At 52.0% G+C, this 21,855-nt stretch overlaps 2 protein-coding genes across 7 annotated transcripts in view; both read right to left on the bottom strand.

Moving 5' to 3' along the window:
- ULK3 (unc-51 like kinase 3) lies at positions 1–6,990 on the bottom strand. 6 transcript variants are annotated; one of them, XM_039856580.1, is made up of 17 exons: positions 6,636–6,877; positions 5,910–6,050; positions 5,705–5,825; positions 5,497–5,596; positions 5,039–5,143; positions 4,226–4,468; positions 3,947–4,029; positions 3,324–3,479; positions 3,039–3,144; positions 2,788–2,828; positions 2,456–2,555; positions 2,251–2,315; positions 2,086–2,164; positions 1,971–2,011; positions 1,554–1,601; positions 1,268–1,334; positions 1–1,148 (listed from the first exon to the last, which is right to left on the bottom strand). In XM_039856580.1, exons 4-17 carry the CDS (start codon positions 5,543–5,545, stop codon positions 1,132–1,134), a joined length of 1,200 nt encoding a protein of 399 aa, XP_039712514.1. In that variant the 5' UTR covers positions 5,546–5,596; positions 5,705–5,825; positions 5,910–6,050; positions 6,636–6,877; the 3' UTR covers positions 1–1,131. The 6 variants fall into 6 exon arrangements, with proteins under 6 accessions (XP_039712514.1, XP_039712515.1, XP_039712509.1 ...); XM_039856581.1 differs by having other exon boundaries at positions 5,710–5,825; XM_039856575.1 differs by lacking the exon at positions 5,497–5,596 and having other exon boundaries at positions 6,725–6,952.
- Positions 6,991–7,485: 495 nt separating this feature from the next.
- SCAMP2 (secretory carrier membrane protein 2) overlaps positions 7,486–21,855 on the bottom strand; it is a 20,596-nt gene continuing 6,226 nt past the window's right edge. Inside the window, exons 2-9 of the mRNA XM_039856584.1 lie at positions 17,392–17,460; positions 16,876–16,974; positions 14,810–14,927; positions 14,192–14,320; positions 13,369–13,528; positions 12,157–12,258; positions 9,276–9,393; positions 7,486–9,060 (exon numbers count right to left, since the gene is read on the bottom strand). Of these exons, the coding sequence (XP_039712518.1) occupies positions 8,926–9,060; positions 9,276–9,393; positions 12,157–12,258; positions 13,369–13,528; positions 14,192–14,320; positions 14,810–14,927; positions 16,876–16,974; positions 17,392–17,460 (930 nt within the window). The 3' untranslated portion in view covers positions 7,486–8,925. The remainder of the gene's footprint in view (positions 9,061–9,275; positions 9,394–12,156; positions 12,259–13,368; positions 13,529–14,191; positions 14,321–14,809; positions 14,928–16,875; positions 16,975–17,391; positions 17,461–21,855) is intronic.

Below are 21,855 nucleotides of genomic sequence, written 5' to 3'. Positions count from 1 at the left end.
TTCAGAAAATAATTTAATAGGGAAACAATGAATGATATTCTCCACACAGGCCTCTAGCAGGGCAAACAGATGACTCTTGCCCCAAAGAGGCGTTGAAAGGCAGAAGGGTAAAAATCAGTAACCCCCTCTCAGCTTTAAAAAGAAACCCCCAAACAACTCCAGGTGTGTACATTCTTCTCCAGATGAGTTATTTTGTCTTCCTAAAAGCCCACATTGGGGGCTGAGGCGGTATTAGCAGGCCTGTTAGAAAGATGGGGAGACCCAGGCCCAGCAAGGGGAAGGCGCTTGCCTGGGGCACATGTAGCAGCCTAGAAGCAGGTTTCCTGGGCTGCCAGGTCCCTGAAGCCTGAGGGGTCAGGCAGCTCCTATGCCTCCCCATTGCAAGCCAGGACCAGCTCTGTGGCAAGTAGGGGGTGTTCTCCAAACAAGGACTGAGGCAGGAGCAATGAAGACTAAAGACTCCTCCCCTGGTACCCCCTGGGCCAGGGTAAGAACAAGGCATAGGTTTCTCCAATTTACCCCGCCCCACAAAGCATATTATGTTCATGCTTGAAGGATTATCTTAAAACACTGAAAGGGTAGGCAGAAGTCAGGTCCCAGGAAGACCAGTGAGTTCTGTGGGGCTGAGTGCAGACTGTGAAGTGGGTGGTCCCTGAGCAGTCTTGGAGTGCTCAGTCCATTGCAAGGATGGAAGTGAGTTGCAGTTAAGGCTCCCAGGAAGAACAAGAGTAGGCACAGGGCATAGCTACCCCTTGCCCTCTTCTCAGAGCAAAAATGGAAGCTTTGATGCCCCCAAATTGACAGGCTCAGGGCCTAGGAACCACCAACTAACCAAAGTCACATAAAAAAAACCCAAACAAAGAAAAAAACCCACTCTCCTCTCCTGTCTCTCCACACCCCAGCCAGGCCCAATGCTCCTAGTGCACACCTGGGCCAGGCTATCTATCACTCTTTGGAGGGTAGAGAGTATCCTGGGAGTGCTGCGGACCCTGGAATACGGAGGATCTGAGGTGCCTATCCAAAGGCTGCTCTGCCAGAATACAGAAGGTCACAGAATTCTGGCCATCGGCATGAGTGTGTGCAGCCCCCAACTCCAGGTGGCCTGAGGTCTGTCTAGTCATCCTTCTGGGGTCACTGCAGGGTGCAAGCTGTGGAAGGAAAAAGGGGAGGATCAGTGTCAGGTCTCTGGCAAAAAAGGCAGAATCCAGGGCTTCCCCCAGCTCTCACCCTCCTTAAATAGAGGGTGGGACCCCAGGGCAGGACTCACAGCTCCGAACAGACTCTGACAGACCTTCCTTGTCCAGGGTCTCGGGTTCCCAGCGAGACTCCTTCATCTGTGGAACATAAAGACAGCATAAGGGGTGACAGGCAGCCAGGGGCAGGTATAGGAGCCACACCAACAGCTGCTGAGCAACCGAGAGTGACAGAGACAGTGATGGAGAGGCCTTTGGATGGAGACTAGAAAGGGAGACATACACAAGGGAGTAGGGGACAGCCAGCCATGGCAGAGAGAATCCACACAGCCTTGCCCCAACAGGGCCCCATGTGCCCACCTTGACCTGCTCCTTCAGGTATTCAGCTCGAGCCATGAGGTTCTGAACCTGCCAAGGAGAGGGCATGCTTATGGGTTTGGGGGAGGAGGGGCCTTCAGAGTGAGCTCCTCCTCACTCCTGCTGCTCTCCAGAACCCTCTATCCCATCAGAACAACTCCCCTCTGAGTCCTCCATGAAGCCTTCCTGACTGAAGCAGCTTAGCCAACTTTCTGCTGCTAGGTCCTCAGACCCTCCCTGTCTCATTGTCCTGACCTAAGGATCTGAGCCTGATGGAACACATAGGACCACCGACATATCAGGTCTGTGAGGTCTGACTCCCAGACTTGGAACACCCCAAGGGAATCTGAGATCCCCCTGATAGAAGCAGGGTCAAATGAGAAGATGAAGCCCCCCAACTCTCCCAACCCCAGTGGACACCTCAGTGTGAAGCAGCTCCCGCCTCCGGCCTGGGGGCTCAGCTGTAAAGAGAGGGAGGGCACATGGTGAGAGCAGGCCAGCAGGGGCTCAGGGAGTGTGGTGATAGGGACCTCACCTGCCAGCAGCACCAGCAGCTCCCCCAGGCTGTGCTGGTACAGGTCCAGAGCATCCTGCTCCCCACCAACTTCCTCCTCCTGCAGCCACAGGGACACCAGGTCACTTAGGATCATGACCTAGATTCCCCCCTGCCCCACCTAGAACCCTCCTGCTGGGTACAAACCTTGGCCATGGCAGCTGAAGCCACTTTCAGGGCAGCCAGGAGACGTGGTTTGTCCCGGGCCATCTCTGGGGTGAGGGGCAAAGACTCAGGGTGAAGGGATCAGCCTGTTTTATTTCTTTGTCTCGGGGAACCAACCAATTTGCCTCCCCCTCAGGCTGAAGGAAAGTTGCTAATGGCATAACGGCCAGTCAGGAGCTGGGCCTACCTCTGAGCAGGTCTTGTGCAGAGGTCCCCTGCCTTAGCAGGGCCCGACTGGAGGACACAATGGTCTTAAGCTCCTCAGCCCGGGACACGTACTGCCCCACCTGCAGGGGCATAACAGGATGAGGAGGGGCTGTCCCACCCTGCTCCCTCGCCAGTACCCACTTCTGAGTTCTCCCTCTAGGTCCTTGGTGAATGTCCCAAGCTGTAACGTCAGGGGTCAACTGAGGCTGGCCTGACCCCTTCCCAAGACAGGAAGTCCCAGTTCTAAGGGAGCCAGTCCCTGGTGGCCCCCAGACCCCTCACCCATTTCCTCCAGGGGACTCGCTCACCCACCTTTGCCTTAATTGCCTCCTTCCGCTGGGCGTCCACTTCATCTGCAGAAAGTGGGAGTTTATAAGAGGAGTCATAGGCAGGGGGACCCCGGCCCCACGCCAAACCCTCTGGAACCCCGAAAAGCACTAAGTTCCAGATTTACCCTCTGTCTTGTTTCCCACAAAATTCCGGATGGGGAGCTGCTTCTGGAATCCATCCACTGCAGCTATAGCTGACCTACCCCTGCTGCACCCAGGACACTAGGCACTCACAGTGCAGGGCAGGCACGAAGAAGTCCAGAGCCTTGCAGTAGAGAGACAAAGCAGCTGCAGCATCCCCCTCCTGGTCCTTCTTCACAGCCTGCACCACCAGGGCAGTCTGGGGGACAGGCAGATCAGGAGTCATGCCCACCCTCTGCTCACCATGAAGGGGGAAGAGCAGATCCCCCGAGCCCACCCTCTGGCCCCTGTGGGGCAAGCCACCTGTTCGCCACCAAAAGGCGTAGATGAGACCCCTAATCTGCCCTCACTCCAGCCCATCCCCGTTGGCCTGCTCACTGCTCGTGCCAGGCTCTCCCCACTAGGCATGTGCTCCAGGTCCACCCAGGGGTGGGTAAAGAACTCCTGGAAGGAGATGCGACGTCCAGGGTCCCTCTCCAGAAGCCGCTGCAGCAGGTCCCGGCAGTCTTGGGAGAGTGGAGGTCGCAGGGGGAGCTGTGGGGAAAGCAAGGGGTAGGCAGGGGACAGGTCACACTGGCCTCCAGCACCTTGGCCCCTACACTGTCCTGGGATGCCCCAGAGGTACATGTTTGACAGGCAGAGAATCTGAGAGCCAGGAGGAAGAGTGATAAGTCAGGGCAATGGAGCCAGTGAAGAGCCAAGCCTCCTCCTGCCCAAGGTTCCTGCCCATGTCCTCACTGGAGCCCTGAGCTGTCAGAGAACCCTAGTTCGGGTTCTTCTCCACTCCCTGGATTATGCTCCTGGAAGACTGGGCCTGGGTCTTCACAACTGTCTGTGGACTGATCTGGGCCCCTGGAACTGAATGGAGCTTTAAGCATGCCTAGCACCACAAAGTAGCCTTGAGCCCACATCCTAGTCTGCTAAGGAGGCTGTGAGGTCTCCAACCTCAGGGCCCTGACTCCCTCTGCCCCCCAAGGATTGCGAGGCTCTGCAGGACCCACCTCAATAACCCAGTTACTCCGGATCTTCTCTTCCAGCTCTGCAAACGATTTGGAGGCAAAGGGGGGCTGCCCGAAGAGAGCTTCTGTGGAGGGAGGCAGAGGGCAGGCTGGGAAGGGATAGAGTCCAGCCTGGCTCACTTCTGGGAAGGCCTCAGAGCAGGGGCCCCACGCCAGTAGAGTCAGCCTTCTTGATGGAACCCTTCAGGAATGGCTAGAGAGGCCTTGCCTGAGGACACACAGTGCAGGACTCAGGGTAGGGGAAGGGGACAGAGTTCTCACCATACAGGATGACCCCCACAGACCAGAGGTCCACACGGGCGTCATACTGCCGCTGACACACCATCTCTGGGGCCATGTAGAGGGGGGAGCCACGGAGCACATGCTTCTCATCCCACGGAGACATGTGCTGTGCGAAGCCGAAGTCTGTGGGCAAGTTCCAGACAGTAGGGCTCAAATTCCAGCTGCTTCTGCTCTCAGCATTTGGAGCCTCATCCTGAACTCCAGCACAGGGCTCTGCCCTACCTTCCAGACGCATTAAGATCAATCCTACTTCCCAGCCTTTGCTCCTTATTAACCTGGAATATTCTCTTACATCTTCCTCTGGGGGCATAAATCCTACCCATCCTACACAGCCCCCTCAGGCACCTTTTTCCAGGAAGCGCCCCTTGCTCACATCAGCTATGAGGATGACGGCCCACTAGATGTTAGCACCCACCCTCACTGTCCCACCAAGCTCAGGTTATACCATAATCCCTGGCCTCCAGCCTCAATTCTTCTCCAAATTGTTATCAGGGGCCACAACCACCCCTCCTCCACCTCACACCCTCCAACACTGCCGCAGACTGATCACAGTATGAGCCCCAATCCTGGTGATAGATCAAGTCCTGACCCTGGTCATACACTGACTCTTTTCTGAACCCAACCATTACACTGCTGAAGTAGAGTGTGGGTAGCCCTACCTTTTGGTGATGGGGCATGGCCCTGGATCTCCCACCCTGTCACTGTTCAATGACTCCATAGAACCATGAGAACCAGGGCTGCTGAGTGCACATCCACCCTCCCAACCTCATCCCTGGTGTTTCAGACTCATACCTGCCAGTTTAAGGTGGGGCTTCTCTAAGGAGCTCAGCAAAATGTTCTGTGGCTTCAGATCCAGGTGAGATATGTTCCGTTCATGCAGAAACTGCAGGGCACTAGCTGGGGAGTAGGACACATGCAAAGAAACAGGTCAGAGGAGCCCATCTCCTATCTGCCTCTTGCCTCCCAAGCTTACATCTGCTTCTTCAAGTGTGCACAAACCCAGTTCTGGCCTGGCTAGTCTACTGAATGCTTTCCCTACAAGTACCAGGTTCTTGCCGCTTCTAAGAATTTAATCCCCACTCCCACCCCAAGGGCCCCCTTTCCTTCCTTGGGCCCCTTCGCAAGTCTCCCCTCCTCCTAGAAGCCTCCCTGGATGCCCCATCCCTTCAGGCTCTTGCTTTCTTTTGGCAAAGCACTACCCACTGGAATGTTCTACGAGGTCCTTATACTATGATCCGCATGTAGAAAACCTGGACTCCTCACAGATGGGGGTTCCTCCTTTTGTCTCTCACATAGCATCCTTAAACCAGGAACGGACACGTGGCAAAGATGGGGCCCTAAAAATCCAAACTGGGAAAGAGGCAACTGCTAAGAGTGCAGGGGCTCTAAGCCTGGAGCAGGGGTACAGCAGGAAGACAGAGATCATGGGAAGGGTCAGGCAGGGTCAGAGGCTTTTACCCAACTGCTGCATGAAGACGCGAGCCACCTTCTCCGGAAGAATCCGGCGGGTATGGATGAAGCGAGACAGGTCACCTCCTGCACAAAACTCCATGATGAGGTAGATGTTGTCACTGTTCCACTATAATTAGAGGCAGAGAGGCAGCTTCAAGAAAGTGTGCCTTCTCCAGCCCCCTTTGGGGGTGTCCCCACCCCAGGCCTGCACCTGAAAGTCTTTTAGCTGCACGATGTGGGGGTGTCGAATGCCCTTGAGAATCTCAATTTCTGTCAGGAGGTTTTCCACAGACGCCTTGTTCAGACTTTTCTTGGCCACGCACTTTATGGCTACCACCTGTCGAGTGTCCTTCTGCAGAGACAGATTTGAGGGCTCTGCCTTGAGGGACCCAGGGTCCACGCCTGGCCATAAAGGCTCTAGTTCTCTCTGCCCTGTTCTCCATCAGTGGGCCTACCCACTCACACCAGCATCCAGGATTCCCAACTTCCCCTTCTCAGGCCAGTGAAGCTCCCCTGATTCTGGAATCCTGGCCTTTCCACTAGCCTGGTGTTCTCCAACCCTCTGTTCCATGAGCCCTTTCACTGTCTTCTAGAGTGTGCCCTGCTAAGGCATGTCATTCAGTATTCCAGAACTTTCCACTCTGTTTCCTAAGGGGATCCAGCTTTCCAGAACCCTGTCCCAGACTCCCAGCCCACCAGGTATCCTCCCAGTTTTGAGCCTATTCTTCAGCCACTGACACGAGGCTCCACCCAGGTCCTCATCTGCCCCTCCAACAAAACAGGGGTGTGTGTACGTGTGTTTGTTTTTAAGATCTAACGATGGCAGTCAGCTCCCAACTCCTCCACTGAAGGTCAAATTGGGACGTGGCAGGCCGAGGACACCAACTGCTTTCACGCTGTCTTTAAACTCTCCCTAGCTTCCCCGCCCGGCACCCACCTGGGCTCGCTCAGGATCTGGTGGGCACAGGGCTAGGCCCTTAGAAGTTCTCGTGCCGCGAGTCCGGCCCCGTCCCGCCCCGCACCCACCTTGGCGTAGGCCTTGTACACTGTGGCGTACGTGCCACTGCCCAGGCGCTCGGTGAGGATGAAGCCGTCCACCCGCGGGGGAGCCCAGCCAGGCCCCGCCATCCTGGGGCAGGCCACCAGGCGCTTCCTGCTTCCAGCCGCGGGTTCCGGTCAGGAGCTAAACCGGAAGAGCGCGCAGCGGCGGGACCCGACTCCACGCAGTCCTCGGCGCCACCTGCCGGAAGTGCAGCGCCCAGCTCCTCCCGCCTCTGCGCCCCGCCCTCTCCAGGTGCTCCAGGTCCTGCTCTGAGCGCCTCCTGCGCCTCCACTCGCACCGGAAATCACATGATCTTCCAGCAACTATAAGACCCATCTGGGGATACTGAGGCCCCTGCGGACCGAACGGGCGAAAGAGGCCAGCCCAGGTCACAGGCGAATGCCATCCAAACTCGGATAGCCTCCTAGAAAGCTCCTAGGAGGAAGAAGTTAGGAGCCTGGTAGAGCAGATGTGTGTGGCAGGGGGGAAGAGTCAAAGAGGCCCCTCCCCCCAAGACCAGCAGCTCTGAAAGGGGAAGTACTGAGACAAGAAAGTATCATAGACGAGGCCAATAGTCATCTCAGGAAGGGGCTCGTCCCCAGGTCTTGTCCTGTCACAATCCAGCCAGGGAGCAGGGTGGCCAGGTGCAGCATCTTGACTGTTCTCTCTCACCTATCACTGGAGTGCCTCAACCCCTACCCCTGTGGGTCACCCCCATCCTCCCAAGTCCAGCAGACATTAGGACTAGTTGTCTGAAAATGTCTTTTTATTTAAACACAAAATTGAGACATAACATATACATTTGTACATGGAGGAAAAAAATACCAGAAAGGAGTTTACAAAACCTTGGTCACTGCCATTATTCAGTGGCTCTGGGGCAGAATGGACTGGCAGCCTCATGGCTGCCACTGGATTGGCTAGCTTTTTGAGAAGTCCCCTCAGTCCACACACCCACCCCTATAGGTTCTAGAGGACAGGGTGCAGGTGTTACCCGTGGACTCCTAGTTGCTAATCACAGTGACACACTTCCTGGGGAATCCCCAGAACCAGTGAAAGATGACCTAGACTCTTCTTGGGGTATTATGGAGGAACCCTGGAGGATTAGTCTGGAACCCTTGAAAAGGGGGCTCATCAGTCTAGCTGGCATGGTGCAGCTCTGACCTGATGTATCCTGTCCTCCTGAAGAGTCATACAAGCTAGATATTGCTCATGTGGAGTGCAAAGTGGGTAGAATCTGGCAGAGGCAGACTGCAGCTGTCCCCCAGGAAGAAAGGAAATCAAAACAAACAGGAACAAACAACCCACATCGGGACAGTAAGATCCCCGCCCTCCCCCCAGAAGACCGCTAAAGGCTGGGCAGGACAACTCGGGTTGTCCTCTGTCCCTCCCCATCCCCATATCCCAACAAACCCCATTGCACATTCGGTAAGTCTAAAGAGGGAAGGACTCAGGGAGGGTCCCAGAGGGCACAATGTACTGTGCACACCAGGAGAGTGCAGGGGACCAAAAGGGCTATACACATCTGTTTGAGAGAAACATGAGGCAGAGAAGAGGCTGGGGAACCAGGCCAGAGAGTCTGGAAGCCAGGAGACCTGTCCACAGTGATCTGGGGAACAGAGCTGTCCTCCAGCCCAGACTGTGGCTCATCTAAAGGGGAGCTCTTGGGAAGTTACCCCAGCCAGGGCAGGAAGGGAAGACAGGACTGTGGAAGCCACAGGCTGAGTCTATGGAGCCAGATTCAGGCCATGCTGTTTGGGGAGTGGAGGCCCAGGACCCTGACGGAAATACAACTGCAGCTGGGGTGGGCCCAGGTCAGCTGGTGATCCCAAGTGTGTACGTGGCGGGTGATGGGGTAGGGGTGTGTGTGTGTGTGTGTGTGTGTGTGTGTGTGTGTGTACTTCAGTCCCACTGCTTCCAGAGAGAAAAGAATCCTACCAAACCACCACCTGAGAAGGAAAGGCAGCTTTGTTTTTTTTCTTTTCTCTTATGTAAAAAAAAGTCCCTGTCCCTCCCTCCCCTTCCCTTGGGTGAGAAGGGAGAGCTGGTCGCTGTGGAAGAAGGAAGAGCCATGGCAAGACCCTCCTGGGTCTGTGCTGGGCATAAGCACTGCTTAAGGCACCCATGGGATGTGCAGTTCAGAAGGCAGGTGAGAGAAAAGGCTGGGGCAGGAGGAAAGTCAGGAGGACTAATTCCCCTGGAAGGCTCCTCGGGCAGCAGACGAGGCAGCACTGCGGAAGGTCCTGTTGCTGAAGATGCCCTGGGAAAACTCCTCCTGGGCCTGCTGGAAGCTGGCCCCCGTCCGGCGATACAGTGAATGCACCTGGGGAAAGAGGTTGTGGTGACAGAGGCCCATCCTGTGGGCCCACTAGGAACCCAAGCTCGCCTAACCCCTCACCCAGAACCTTGGAGAAAGCTGCTGGATCTTTGAGGACCCAGGAGGCCCAGCTGCTGAAGTGATGATGAACACCCCCATGGTGAAGGTAGAGAAATGCCTGCTTTCTTGGGTTTGCTGTTGGCACAGCACCCACCACTTACCCGCTTCAGGAGGAAGAGTGAGAGCACAGCGCAGAGGGTGAAGAAGCCAGCCGCCACCATCATGATGATTGACACAGCCAAATCGTGCTTCAGTGTGGACAGGGCTGCAATCCAACCACTGCAAAGGAAGGAGGAGCCCAGAGAGGGGCACATTGGGAGTGGGCCCCGGAGGCCCCCAAAAGAGGCTCTTCCTTAAGTGCCCACTGTGTGCTGACCACCACCCAGGCATCTCCCTGTAGCATAGAGCTCTGTGGTCCAGAAGACTTTGGCCTGAAAGAGGCCAGGCCTCTGTGAAGGCCGACAGGCCCCACAATGCCCATGGGGAATCCTTGAGGTCTGGAAGGATGTGGCTGCTGCCTTCATAGTCAGGAACAGCACTGGGCACCACATTTTACTGCTGTTTTGGGGGCTGGAGATACAGGAAAGGTTTGACAGCTCACTCCTGAGGGCCCACTCTCTGGAAAGGAGAACTACTGGCCAACCATTGCATTCACCCTGTCACCTCAGCTCTTCCCACTGGAGCCCAGGTACAGCCCCTCCAGTCAGCCATGTCTCCTTCCTCATACTTCATGAGTTAAAAACTTACTACAAAGCAATAGTTATCAAAACAGTGTGGTATTGGCATAAGAACAGACATATATGACATATATAGAAATCGATGGGATAGAATTAAGAGTCCAGAAACAAATCCATATATCCATTGTCAATTTGTTATCACAAAGGTGCGAAGACCACTGAATGGGGAAAGAATGGTCTCTTCAACAGACGGTGCTGGGACAACTGAATATCCACAGGCAAAACAATTAAGTTGGACTCTTACTTTAACCACACATGAAAATTAACTCAAAGTGGATCAATGACCTAATAATAACTCAAACTATATAAACCTCTTAGAAAAAACACCTTATTACCTTGGATTTGATAATGGTCCTTAAATATGATACCCAAAGCATAAGCAACAAAAGATAAACTGGACTTCATCAAAATTAAAAACTTCTGTACATCAAAAGATACTATCAAGAATGAAAGAACAACACAGAATAGAAAAAAACTTGTAAATTACATATCTAATAAGAAACTTGTATCCAGAATATATAAAGAACTCAACAACAGACAGCCTAAATACTGAATTAGCAAAGGACTTCTATAGACATTTCTCCAAATAAGATACACAATGGCCAACAAACACATAAACGATGACCAATCAGAAAATGCCATTCAAAAACCACAATGAGGTATCGTACCTGTAGGTTGGCTAAAATAGAAAAAAGAAAAAAAAAGCGGAAAGTAACAAGTGTTGGCAAGGATATGGACAAACTGGAACCCTCACATATTGATACTGGGAATGTAAAATGGCCACTAGGGGAAAAAGTTTGGCAATTCCTCAATATATTACACATAGCATTACCACGTGACCCAACAATTCCGCTCCTTGGATTAAAAACCCAAAAGAACTAAAAACAGGTACTAAAAAACATGTACACAAATGTTTGTAGCAGCATTATTCAAAACGGCAAAAAGGTAGAAACAACCCAAATCCCTATCAACAGATAAGTAAATGAACAAAATGCTAGACACAAAAAGCCACATGTTGTATGATTCCATTTATATGAAATGTCCAGAATGGATAGATCCAGAGAGACAGAAAGCAGTTTAATGGTTGCCAGGGGCTCAGGGGAGGAGGAGGTGAGTGACTACTTAATGGGAATGGAGTTTCCTTTTGGGGTGATATTGTCCTGGAAGTAGATAGTGGTAGTGATTGCACAACACTGTGAATATACTAAATGCCATTGAATTGTATACTTTAAAATGGTTTAAGTAGTAAGTAAAATAACAAATTTTATGTTACGTATATTTATAGTCAAAAACAAAGGGTGGGGGGCAATTATATCCACCAATCTATGGCTGTCACAAAGCAAGATAAGAAAGGCATTGGGAGGCTGGAGGCTACAGAGCTCATGCAGGTAGGCCTAGGCAGAGTAGTGAGGGGTGGAGTCAGGACCAGAAATCAAGTCTTCTGACTCCCTGAGTCCCGGGCACAAACAGCAGTTATTAATCACAGCCTTTCTACCAGGATCTCACTTAGGGTATCAAGTAATGAAATTGGGTCACCAAACAAAGAGAAAAGAGTCCGATTAGGAACAAGAAGTAAGAGGGATGGGAGGGGAGCATGCACTTGCTCCAAGTTTGAGGTGAGTCAGCCCCGTCCCCACTGTTCTGAACTTGCCAGCTCCACTGGAGGGAGGGGACCAAAATAGTGTACCTCTTCCAGGCTCAGGCTTTTAGCCAAGTGCCAGCCTGACCTTTCTGTAATATTCCCCATGCACTGAGGCAGAAAGGAAAACATCAGCCATCAGCTTTTCTTTTTGAGACTAATTTTGAGTGGAGGACTGCAGCACCCAGGAAACTCAAACCAGCTGTATGCTCAAAAAAGCAGCCAGAGGAGCCCATCCAAGAGAGGCTAGGGTTCCATCGCCTGAGGTTATAGGGCCTCTAAAAAACAGGTCTGCAAAGACAAGGGCATCCACCAACACCTGCCTAAACCCAAGGGCTTGTCTGGGACCTGTGGAAGTAGCACCAGCCTCCAGGAGGACGTGGCAAGAGAAAAGGAAGAGGCCGAAATCCAGTGCAGGACACAGTCCAAGTAGCCTGAGGATTCAGACCAACACCCCAGAAAATGGCGAGCAAGGCAAGATAGTGAATAGCTACCGGCGAAGAACTGGAGAGGGGCCCGAAGGTAGATCCAAGCTGGCCCACTGCTCTCCCTGGCATTGTTGAAGAAGGGTCATCTGTGGGGGCTCTGTGGGCCCAGGAATTAGGGTGAGAGAGGCCTCACCTCACCGCCAAAGCATAGTTCCCTCTGTACTGTTCCAGGTCTTACCTGTCCCCCAGGTTAGGGATGCCAACCAACTGGATGACATAGATTCCTATTTGACAAAAAAATATGAAGAAGAACACGAAGAAGCTGAAAGAGTTGTCAGACCTGTGGAAAGAGGGGGAAATCAGAAGTCACAAGAGGGCTTGGGACTCATTCCTCACTTAGTCTGACATTTCTCCTTACTAGAAGCCAAGATGCAGGGTGGGAGAGTAGAGAGAGCTCCCGGGGACCAGCCACGCTGTCTACAAGGACACACACAGAGAGAGCCCTCCCCACCCCACCACCACTATAATCGAAAAGGGCTTGCCTTTTCACTGCCTTCCAATTTAAGGAGTCAATGCTCGACTCTTTCCTCAAAGAGCTAATAATAAATTTGCTTACCCAAAGGACAATATAAAGAGCTTAACAATCCATCTCCTAGAGTACTTATTTGTATTTCATAACAGGGAAGAAAATCTAAGTCAAATGTATAAACCTCTAGTAATAAAACTGTATGCCTGGGTGGCAGAAAAGGTATTTGGGGAATAGAAAACGCTAAACACAACTGGTGTTTAGAGTACCTCCACCTCCATGTCCTTGAGAGCCAGAATACAGTGAGGGTTCAAGTCCTGCTTGCTGAGTGCATGGTGGGGTGCGGGTTCAGACACTACCCAGTCCCTTCTTCCTGGGGCCTGCTCGGCTCCTAGCCCTGAAAGCATCAGCTCTGAGGCCCAATTCTAAAAGCCCTAGGCATCTATTAAGTGGATTCATTAATATCCACAGGATCTATTCTAAGTCAACTAGTCAAATAATGGTACTCAGCGCGATGCTCAAGAGTTACTTGGGAGGTCGGGGAGGGCCAAAGTGAGCCATTGAGAGCATATATTAGAGTCCAACTATCAGAGAAGCATACCCTAGAGCCTCAGAAGGGAGCTAAGGAAAACCCCCTCCCTCTTCCCAGTGACTGAAATCCTACTACACCAGGCAGACTGGGCACAGTGGGAGGGCAAGTAAAACTCCTGCTCCCCTCTCTAGGTCTCCTGTCCTGATCCAACGACAGGGCCCAGAGCATACCTCAGTTACAACTGAGGAGACTGGCTCTTGATCCCCACCTGCTCTGGCTGAGGGTGGGAATGGGAAATGAATTTCCCATCATTCTATTCTGCCAATTCATGGCCCTTGGCTGCTACTGGGGATACCTCCATAAACTCCCCACCTCACCCCTGCCCCACTCACCTGAAGGCCTTATAGATGGGTCGGTACCAACAAAGGAAGGCACAGGGGGTGAAGATAACAAACCATAGGATTGAGAGGCCAAAGTCCACTCCCTTGCTGCTGTCGATTAAGAACCAGGCCAGGCAGGCAAGCAAGTTTAGAAACAGAGTCACTGAATGCACTGAGGAAGGGGAGGGTAGAGAGACATGAGCTGGTGCCAAGGTGGCTGAAGGGTTCCCCAACATGGCAAACCACCCCTGGAGAGGAGATGAGGTCTGTGCTGTACCAGCAGCTGCAGCAAAAGTAGCAGACCTCCATCTGTACCTAGGCAGGGTTAGCTCTCATTCCTTCTTTTGTAGGAGCTCAAAACCAGGGACCAAACCAAGCTCCTAAGAGGTGATGGGATGGCCCAGGTATCTGAGGGGTGGCGGCGGAGGGGTGCAGACGCAAAGACTGATCCTTGGGAAATGAAGTCTCTCTTGGCAACTCTTTTCCCTGGCCCTGGATGGCCCAGAGCGGAGCGACAGGGAATCTTTTGTCCTCACTCCTAGGAGCCCAGGGGTCTGTGGGGACGGGAGCTCTGCAATGAGCTCTGCAGGAACTCGGAAGCCTCCAGCTACTCCCACCCACTTGATGCTTGGTCTGGACTAGCCTTAGAGGGGAGGTTCCCAGGACAAGGAACAGACTGTGGAGAGCCAATTATGTGAGCAGAAAGTCCCTCCCAGCCTGGCCAGCACTGCGGAAGGCTGGAGTCTGGCAAGAAGGAGCAGCCAGAGCACAGCTAGGACTCTGGAGACACACCCCATTTTGCCCTTGAGCTCAGAGGGGCAGGAGCTGGACTCACACATCCATAGATAGTAGAGCATCTTGCATATTCGCTGGTAGTCGGCAGGGATCTCTGTAGAGAAATCCTGATAGAAGCAGGGCTTGACGGGACACCACAAGGGTAGGGGCGGCCAGTTGTTCTCTCTCACTGTGTGGAAAGAGATGACGAGATGAGGCCCAGTTTAAGCACGCACCAGCTCTGTTTACGGGCCAGACCAGGCTCCTGAGGGGTGCCAGAGGCAGAGCTCAGGATCTTCACAGGTATGGAGATGGGAAAAGGATGATGGAGCACAAACACCTACAAGCTTGCTCCAAGATAATGGACCCCAAATGCACTGGGAAACACAGAGCTAAACAGCCTAAGTGATTATTTTTATGAAAAACAGTCCATAAGCAAGGAATCGTGAAACTGGTGCCCCAACTCTATCAAAAAAATTTAGAGCTGGGAAGGAGCGCAGAAATAATCTATATCCATTAGGATTGCACTGCAGGTCTCCTGACTTCCACGTTACTGCTCTCCCTAGGACGAGCACCATTCTAAGACGATCAAGAGCTCAGCAAAGGTCTGAAGCTGCCCCAGGAACAAACAGGCTCAGGGAACCCTCCTGCACCAGGCCTTGCAGCCCAGGGCCCTTACCATGTAAGTTGGCCACAGTGTTCTGCAGCTCCCGCTCCTTGCGTTCCAGTTCAGCTGCTTTCCTGTCCAGTTCTTCCTGCTGCCGTAGCAGGCTTGCCTGGGCTGCAGAGGCCACAGCCTGGGGCAAAAAGGGGAAATGGGAGTCAGCCAGACACGAGACAGAGGGACCGTGTCGGCCAGAACAGGAATTCAGAGGGGCCATGCCCTACGCAGGGAAAGCCAACTGGGAGTCCCAGAGGTAGTCCCAGCCCCACAGTGTCTTGGGTACCTGAGACCACTATAGAAAGGCCACAGAGTCCTGTCCCCTACTGCCCCTACACCACCTCTGGCCCCTCTGCCATTACCAGGGCTCTTCTCTCCCCTTCACTGTGAAGCTTGAGATAGGAGAACCATCCCCCATATTGGAGTCTAGGCAAGTTCAGTTATAGTGACCTCTGGGGTGATAGCAAAGGGAAAAAGGCCTCGCAAGAGACTGCCCTACAGCCAGGAACCCAGAGACCAAAGCCTTGTTTCAAGAGCCTGGAGGAGGAGTGTGTAAAGGGAAACGGTGCAAACCTGCTAGCAGTGAGTGGGGAGGGGAGGCACTTGAGGGCAGACTGTGTACCTGGAGCCTGAGAGATCTATATTTAAGTACCTCCCCGTGCTCCACTCCCAGGAGCTGCCCCTTGAGATACACCTGAACTGTGACTGGTTACACCCCAGGATAGCCCCTTAAGGTTGGCCCTGCTCTGCCTGGCTTTCATAGTGTCAGAGTCCAAGCTTTATTCCCTCTCCAGGCAGAGCAGGGCCTCTGAGTGAGGCAGCTAGACGACTCTATGTGAGGCTGAGCCAAGTTGGGCCCAGAGTTCCAGCCCATGGCCTGCTCCTACTGGGTACTACAGTTGGGGCCCAGTTCCTCCTCAAGTCTGCAGTCCTTTTTAGGAAGCAAAGATCAAAGTGGTCATCTTACGGGGTGACGAGCCAGGCATACATGTCCATATATATGTGTGTGCGTGCTCTCTACCCAACTCCCCCCGCCCCCCGGCCCCCGCCTCTTTCTCTTCAATAAGAGTTCTCCAAAGAGCTAAGGCTGCCTTTAGGAGGTAAGTCTCAGGTACTAGGGGTAGAAGCAAGACCAGAATTAACCATGCTGTAGGTCTTACTCACTTCTCCTCAAGTCTGACTTCAGTTGAGCAGGACCCAGGTCCCTACAACCCACCACCTAGCTGAACAAGAAAGTCTCCTCTGCCTCTGAGCCTTGCCTTATTAGGATTTCAGGGCCATGGGTGGAACCCAGGATCCCAGGACCCCAGGCAGGGGCAGCACATTCAGACTAAGTCCAGCCAGACAAAGGGAGTAGCCTGGGGCCCACTAGAGTCCAAAGCCCAGCCTGGGCAGGCTCCAGATGCCTTGCCCTCACTCTCGCTCATCTACACTTTGCCTACCTTTGGAAGCTTTTGCATGTAGCTGTCTCTGAGAATACTATCTCCTCCTAGTAGCATCTGCCTCTCTGAGAGCTCGCTCACTGCCAGGAATCTGGTAGGTAGAAACTTGCTGGCCTGTCTAAGCAGGAGCTGCAACATACAACTCCACTGTGGGTCACGCTCACCAGGGGCAGCGAGGAGCATGGGGCGGGGCAGTGGGGCTGGGGGTTGAAAGTCAGGCACCAAGCAGACAAGATTCACAGTATTTGGTGAAGGGACAAAGGAAAATAGGAAGGAAGCAAGAATAAATTAGGTTTAAAAAAAGATAGATTCTGGGCCCTGAGTAAGAGAGAAAAAACCAAAGGCCCCAGGAGGATCTGGAATGCCACGACAGGGGCAGAGTTCTGTTTGAAGACACCCAGGAGCCCAGCTTGGTGTGCAGGGCTCATTCTTTGGTGCTAGCAGCGGGGTAGCGGTGAGGGTATAGGTGAGCAGACCCTTCACGTGCAAGTGACCAACTCTAAAGAGATGATCAAGAAGGCCCTTGAAAAGGATCCAGGAATTAAGGCCCTATGCCCACCCCCCAATCTCAGGACACAGCTACTGGTCTGGGCGCTTCCCTTTCTGGAAAGGAGAGGCAAAAGGGATCTTTGTCAACAGTACCTGGGGGGCTGGCTGGGTTGGTTCCACCGAGGGCTGAAGAACTGCTGGCTGAGAAGGCCCAGGGAGCTGGGTGACAGGAACCGTTGTCGCTGCATTTGTCTACGTGGGACAGATCAAAGGAATGAGGTGAGTGGACTCCAATAGCTGGTCATGTGGAAGCAAACCCACAGCAGGATGAGTGACGGGTACTCCCTCTGTGCCTCCCTCTGCAGCTTCTCAGCCAACGAGCCTCAAGCTCTGGGAAATGTGATGCCTAACCCAGTACCTCTGGCCTTTTTGGATTCAGAGCTCCTGGTACTGCCCTACTCCCTTCAGGGAGGGTCCCAGATCGTGGACACCAAGTGGAGGTCTGGTGACTTCCTCATCCTACTCCCACCACGCAAGTTCACGTTAAGACTGTCTCTTTGAGGACTGCCGCTTCTCAGAGCATTCTGTCTCTGTCAAGGGTCCTTGCCCCAGGGACCCCAGAACCACCCAGAGGACCTGGGGTCTCCGAAAGAGGACATGCTCACCAACCTCTGAGAAAGGGTTGAATTCAGCCAGGCCACCTTGTGGGGCATTGGTCAGCTGGGTAACAGAAGGATCCTGAGAAGGTTAAAAAGAGCCATTAGATGCTGAGAAGAGAGAACCTTGGTGAGACAGAGAGCACCATCTCAGGGCCAGCAGGCAATCCCAGGGACACCTGGTTAAAGTGAGGCCGATGATGGCCCGCCCTGAAGAGCCTCTCCTGAAGGCTCTTGTGCCCCACCCCCGCCACACCAGAGCTTCAATCTCTTTTCCCTTTCTGGAAAAAGGGTATGGGGGGTTTGGTCCAGATGACTTCCCAGAAGAGATGCAAAGCAAGCTTTACACTCTGAGGCCTGGGACCTGCCTGCCACTACATGTCTTCTTGTTTATGTCCATTATAGATTCACAACAGTTCATAGTATTTACCTATAGGGAGTGGGGTTTTTTGGCAGGGGTGCAGGGTGGGGGTGGTCAATGGGATGGTATGGATGGAGACTTTTCACTTTATAACCTCGTGTACTGCTTTACATATTATTTTCCAGAAAGCCTTTATTCCTACTGTTTTTTAAAGGGCAGCTCAAGGTTCTGGAACAAAAACATGCTGGTGGCTGTCAGTGCTGATTTGATTAAATCAGGCAGACTTGCTAGGAATAGAGAGCTATGAAGGGCTTAGATAAAAAGCCGAGAAAATGTTTTTGGTTGGTTTTATCTGGATTCTTTTGGAAAAATGCAAAAATGTCCTCAGAACACAGCCTTTCCCTAAATTTTTAATCTTCCCTCTCCCATCTGATCTCTGCTGAGGCCAGCCCTTCTGGCCCAGGGTCTGCGCAGGGCTCTCTACTATCTTCTTTACCCTGCTGGCCTGAGGTCAGTCTGTCTTCATCCCGCCCCTCACCCAGCAAAGCTCCTATATACCCACCCTCCCCACACATACTAGGTATGGGGCTCAGGTCCAGCTCAACAGCAATGCCTGGGCTCTGGGAGAAACAGCTGTGAAGGGTAGGCAGATTGCCACTGGACTCTGCCAGGGCCCCTGTTACAGGCCTCAACTAGGCTCCCCTGTCTGCACACCTCACCATCCATCCATCACTACTCATCCAGATGCTCCTGTCCTTGCAGTCCAGCTTCACCTCCACCAGGAAGCCCCCATAGGCTGAATGCTTAAATACAATATTAATATTAGATAAACCCCCAGAAAACACCCTCAATTTTTCTATGTGGAAACAGACACTCACTATGGTCCAGTACTTGTCCTAGGTCTCAAGATAGGAGCTGGCTTCCTATTCTAAACATTTACAGAGCTCAGGGTTATGCTGCACGTGTTCTCTAACCAACTCTCATATTCCCACCTACGCCTGCAGTTCCTAGAGGGCAAGACTGTGTCTGACCAGCCCCAGGGCCTACCCCACAGCTGGGCACATGGCCCCAACTCACTTCTTGTCTCTGGTTGGGCCTCACTCTCTGTACCTTCCACCCTATCTCCTCTGCAAAGAAGCAGTGTGGCTATATCCTTTTTGCAGGGCACTATCCCTGTCTGCTGGCTCCTGCAACTTGGACAAAGTGACAAGGTGAGGTTTGGGAGACCACAGGAAGATGGAGAAACTGGCCTTGAGGTTGTTTTTTGGCTAAACGACTAGCAGATTTCTCCCAGAATTAGTGGGCTGGCTTCCTGCAAGAAAAATTCAGTATCTGTTCCCCCTTCAGACTCAGCAGACACCAAGCCACAGTGGAGCGAGGAGGTGAAGTCACTGAAATCAAATCTATCATTCAAGGAACTGGTTACTCAAGTCTGACTCGCTACAGGATAGTTGACAGAGGGGCAGCTCTGGTAGCAGTTTCAGATGCTGGCACATACAACTGGCTGAGGGGAACATGTTTAACAGGCAACCTCCAGTCCCATGAAGAGATGTCATTTCCTTTACCAAGGTCAGCCAAAAGAGGATTCCGGGGGGCAGGGAGCTGATTATCCTGTCAACACTGATCCCTCCTCCTTTTTCTAAAATCTTAAAGACACTAGGCTAATCATAAAAAGCCCTATCTCCACTAGCAGGCTGCAAACTCTGCAGCCAGGTGCTTCTGTGTGTCTAGTTCATACTCTGGCTTCCTAGTGCTTGGTGAAGGGCTTCTGCAGAGCAGAAGCTCAGGTAATATCTAAGAAGAGATTTTGCATGCTATAGGCCTTCCTCTGCTTTCTCTAGGAGGCACTGCTAGGGCATAGAGAAAGGGGCACCTGCATCACAGCAGCAGCTTCAGAGTCCAGAAGCACCTTGCCTGGAAAGAGGAACCTGGAGCACTCTGGGAGACATAGATACTTCACATCTGAGACCTGAACTCTTTTTGAAAGATGTGGGTAGCTTTAAGAGAAGCTGAGGCCTGGGGAGAGAGAGAGAGAGAGGGAGGAGGAAGGACTGAGGAAGGGAGCTGATATTTACTGAGTGTCTACTGTGTGTCAGGATTACCACACCAGGAAGCTACTGTGGAATTCCAGTCACCCCAGAACTAGCCACTGTGTCAAGCCATGTGAAATGAAGGTTCTACCAGCCTTTATCAACCTGGTTCCTTGAGAGAATTAAGTCCCACTGCCCTAAGGCATCCACTGCCTACAAAGACTTGACTTCTCTCCTGTGCATCTAGAACTGTTCTGGTTATATTCCATCCTTGAGAGAATGGAGAAAACAGTCACTCCAATCAGTTTCTGTGTCTTATAGTTCAGCTGAGGCTCCCTGGCTGTGAAAAGCTCCAACCCTCCTCCTCACAATCACCCTGTGAGGGAGGAGTATTTTGTAGTTTGCAGCTGGAGAAGCCCCAGGCTGGGGAGGGGAAGCCGCTCATCCAAGATCTCAGGGTCTGGCTGAGATGGACTCTGAATCCACGCCTGTCTCCAAAGACATGAGTAATAAACCTGAGAGGGCACAGCCCAGGTCTTGTTCAATAGTGCACTTCTAAAGCCTGGTACAGTGCCTGACAAATGGAATGTGCTCCATCAGAATGTGGTTGAATAAATGAACTCCACTCTGGAAGGACACTCACAAGAGCATCATGAGTGACCAGGACAACTACTCTGCTCATTTCTTTATTTCTGGGCCTCAGAAAAGTCCTTCCTGGGGAACACCCTTGGTAGGATACATGCAGAGAGTCTTGCAGCTAAAGACTACACTGACTGGCCTGAATGAAGACCCTCAGCTTTCACTCCCAGACACAAATAAAAAGTCAACAGTAGCAATCCTCTTTCCCACTCACCAAGCATCAACTGACTCATAAGTGGGTCAAGTAGTTATTTAAAAGGATGGTGAGAGCTAAGTTTCACCTACAAAGAAGTAATCTAACACCCCGCCTCGGCCCTGTACCAAAGGCCTCAGACTGGCTAGAGCCTTTTACTGAATTTATGACGAATAAAAAGCTACTAAACGCAGTTCTTCTCATTCAGTGAACAGTCACAAACAGTGTGAGGGACACACCAAGGTGAACAGGGCACAGCTCTTGCCCTTCTGGAGTCCACGCTCTGTTAACTGAGACATGCTCACAGAACAAGAGCCCAGTGCAGGGTGAAAGCAGGAGGGGAGCAGAGGAGAGGTCCAGGCAGGGCTTCGAGGAAGGCAAAGTTCCAAGAGGAGGGGAGGAAGGCGAGCGAAGGCCCAGCAAGGCCTGCCACAGCTCTGTGGCAGGGAAACACTTCTGTGTCACTTGGGTGTGAGGGAACCAAGAGAAATGACACAGAGTTAGGCTGGAGGTCTGCCAAGAGAAGCTTTAAAAAACTGTTTTCACTGGTTTGACAATCTTTTTCCATGCATCTCACAGGGCCTGGCTGTGCTCGAGCTCTCTGTGACTTTTCCTTGCTTTCCTTTCCTATATTCCACCCAAGCTCCCAGTGTGGGGTTTATTTCAGGTTCCGAATAAACACATGAAATATCTCATGGGTTAAAAAAAACTCAGCCATTCTTTCTGAGAGGCACAGAGTCACCCATACTTGGGAACCTCTGTAAAGTCCTATTTGTTTTGGAGGCTGTGTGTCATAGAACGAGGACGGACAATTATCCCTGGACAGGTTGGCTAGGTCCCAAGTGCACAAAACCACAGTGTACCTTAGTACTCTCTGAGCCAGAACCTGAGAATCCACCCTAAGAAAATATGACAAAAACATGTAAAACTCTCTATCTGCAAAGATATTCATTGCACCAACATTTACAATAGGAGAAAAAGCAGGAAACTACTTAAATATTCAAGGACAGTGAGCACAAGTATGTTTTGGTGGCCTAAACAGCCATTAAAATTAAAAATCACAGCTATGAACACAGGGCAGCATTATAGAAAAGGTTTTGATATATGTATATATTTTGTCAAAAGTACTCATATGAAAAGAGACTGGCAGGAAAACACACCAAAATAACAATGGTTACAAAAGACTGGTAGAAATATAGATGATTTGTTTTCCAAATTTTCCATGTGATTATGTTTTTACTTTTTTTTTTTTTT

The sequence above is a fragment of the Pteropus medius genome, unplaced genomic scaffold (genome assembly GCF_902729225.1).
Source record: "Pteropus medius unplaced genomic scaffold, Ma_sr-lr_union100, whole genome shotgun sequence".
Classification (NCBI taxonomy): Eukaryota; Metazoa; Chordata; class Mammalia; order Chiroptera; family Pteropodidae; genus Pteropus; species Pteropus medius.
This window is presented reverse-complemented; position numbering and strand designations above follow the sequence as displayed.

Excerpts from the sequence above, each read along its gene's own strand:
- ULK3 (XM_039856575.1), bottom strand. The coding sequence starts at position 6,826 with ATGGCGGGGCCTGGCTGGGCTCCCCCGCGGGTGGACGGCTTCATCCTC. Across the intron at positions 3,145-3,323 it reads GGGAGAGCCTGGCACGAGCA|ACTGCCCTGGTGGTGCAGGC; the intron begins GTGAGCAGGCCA and ends CCTGTCCCCCAG. Across the intron at positions 1,602-1,970 it reads GGGAGCTGCTTCACACTGAG|GTTCAGAACCTCATGGCTCG; the intron begins GTGTCCACTGGG and ends TCTCCTTGGCAG.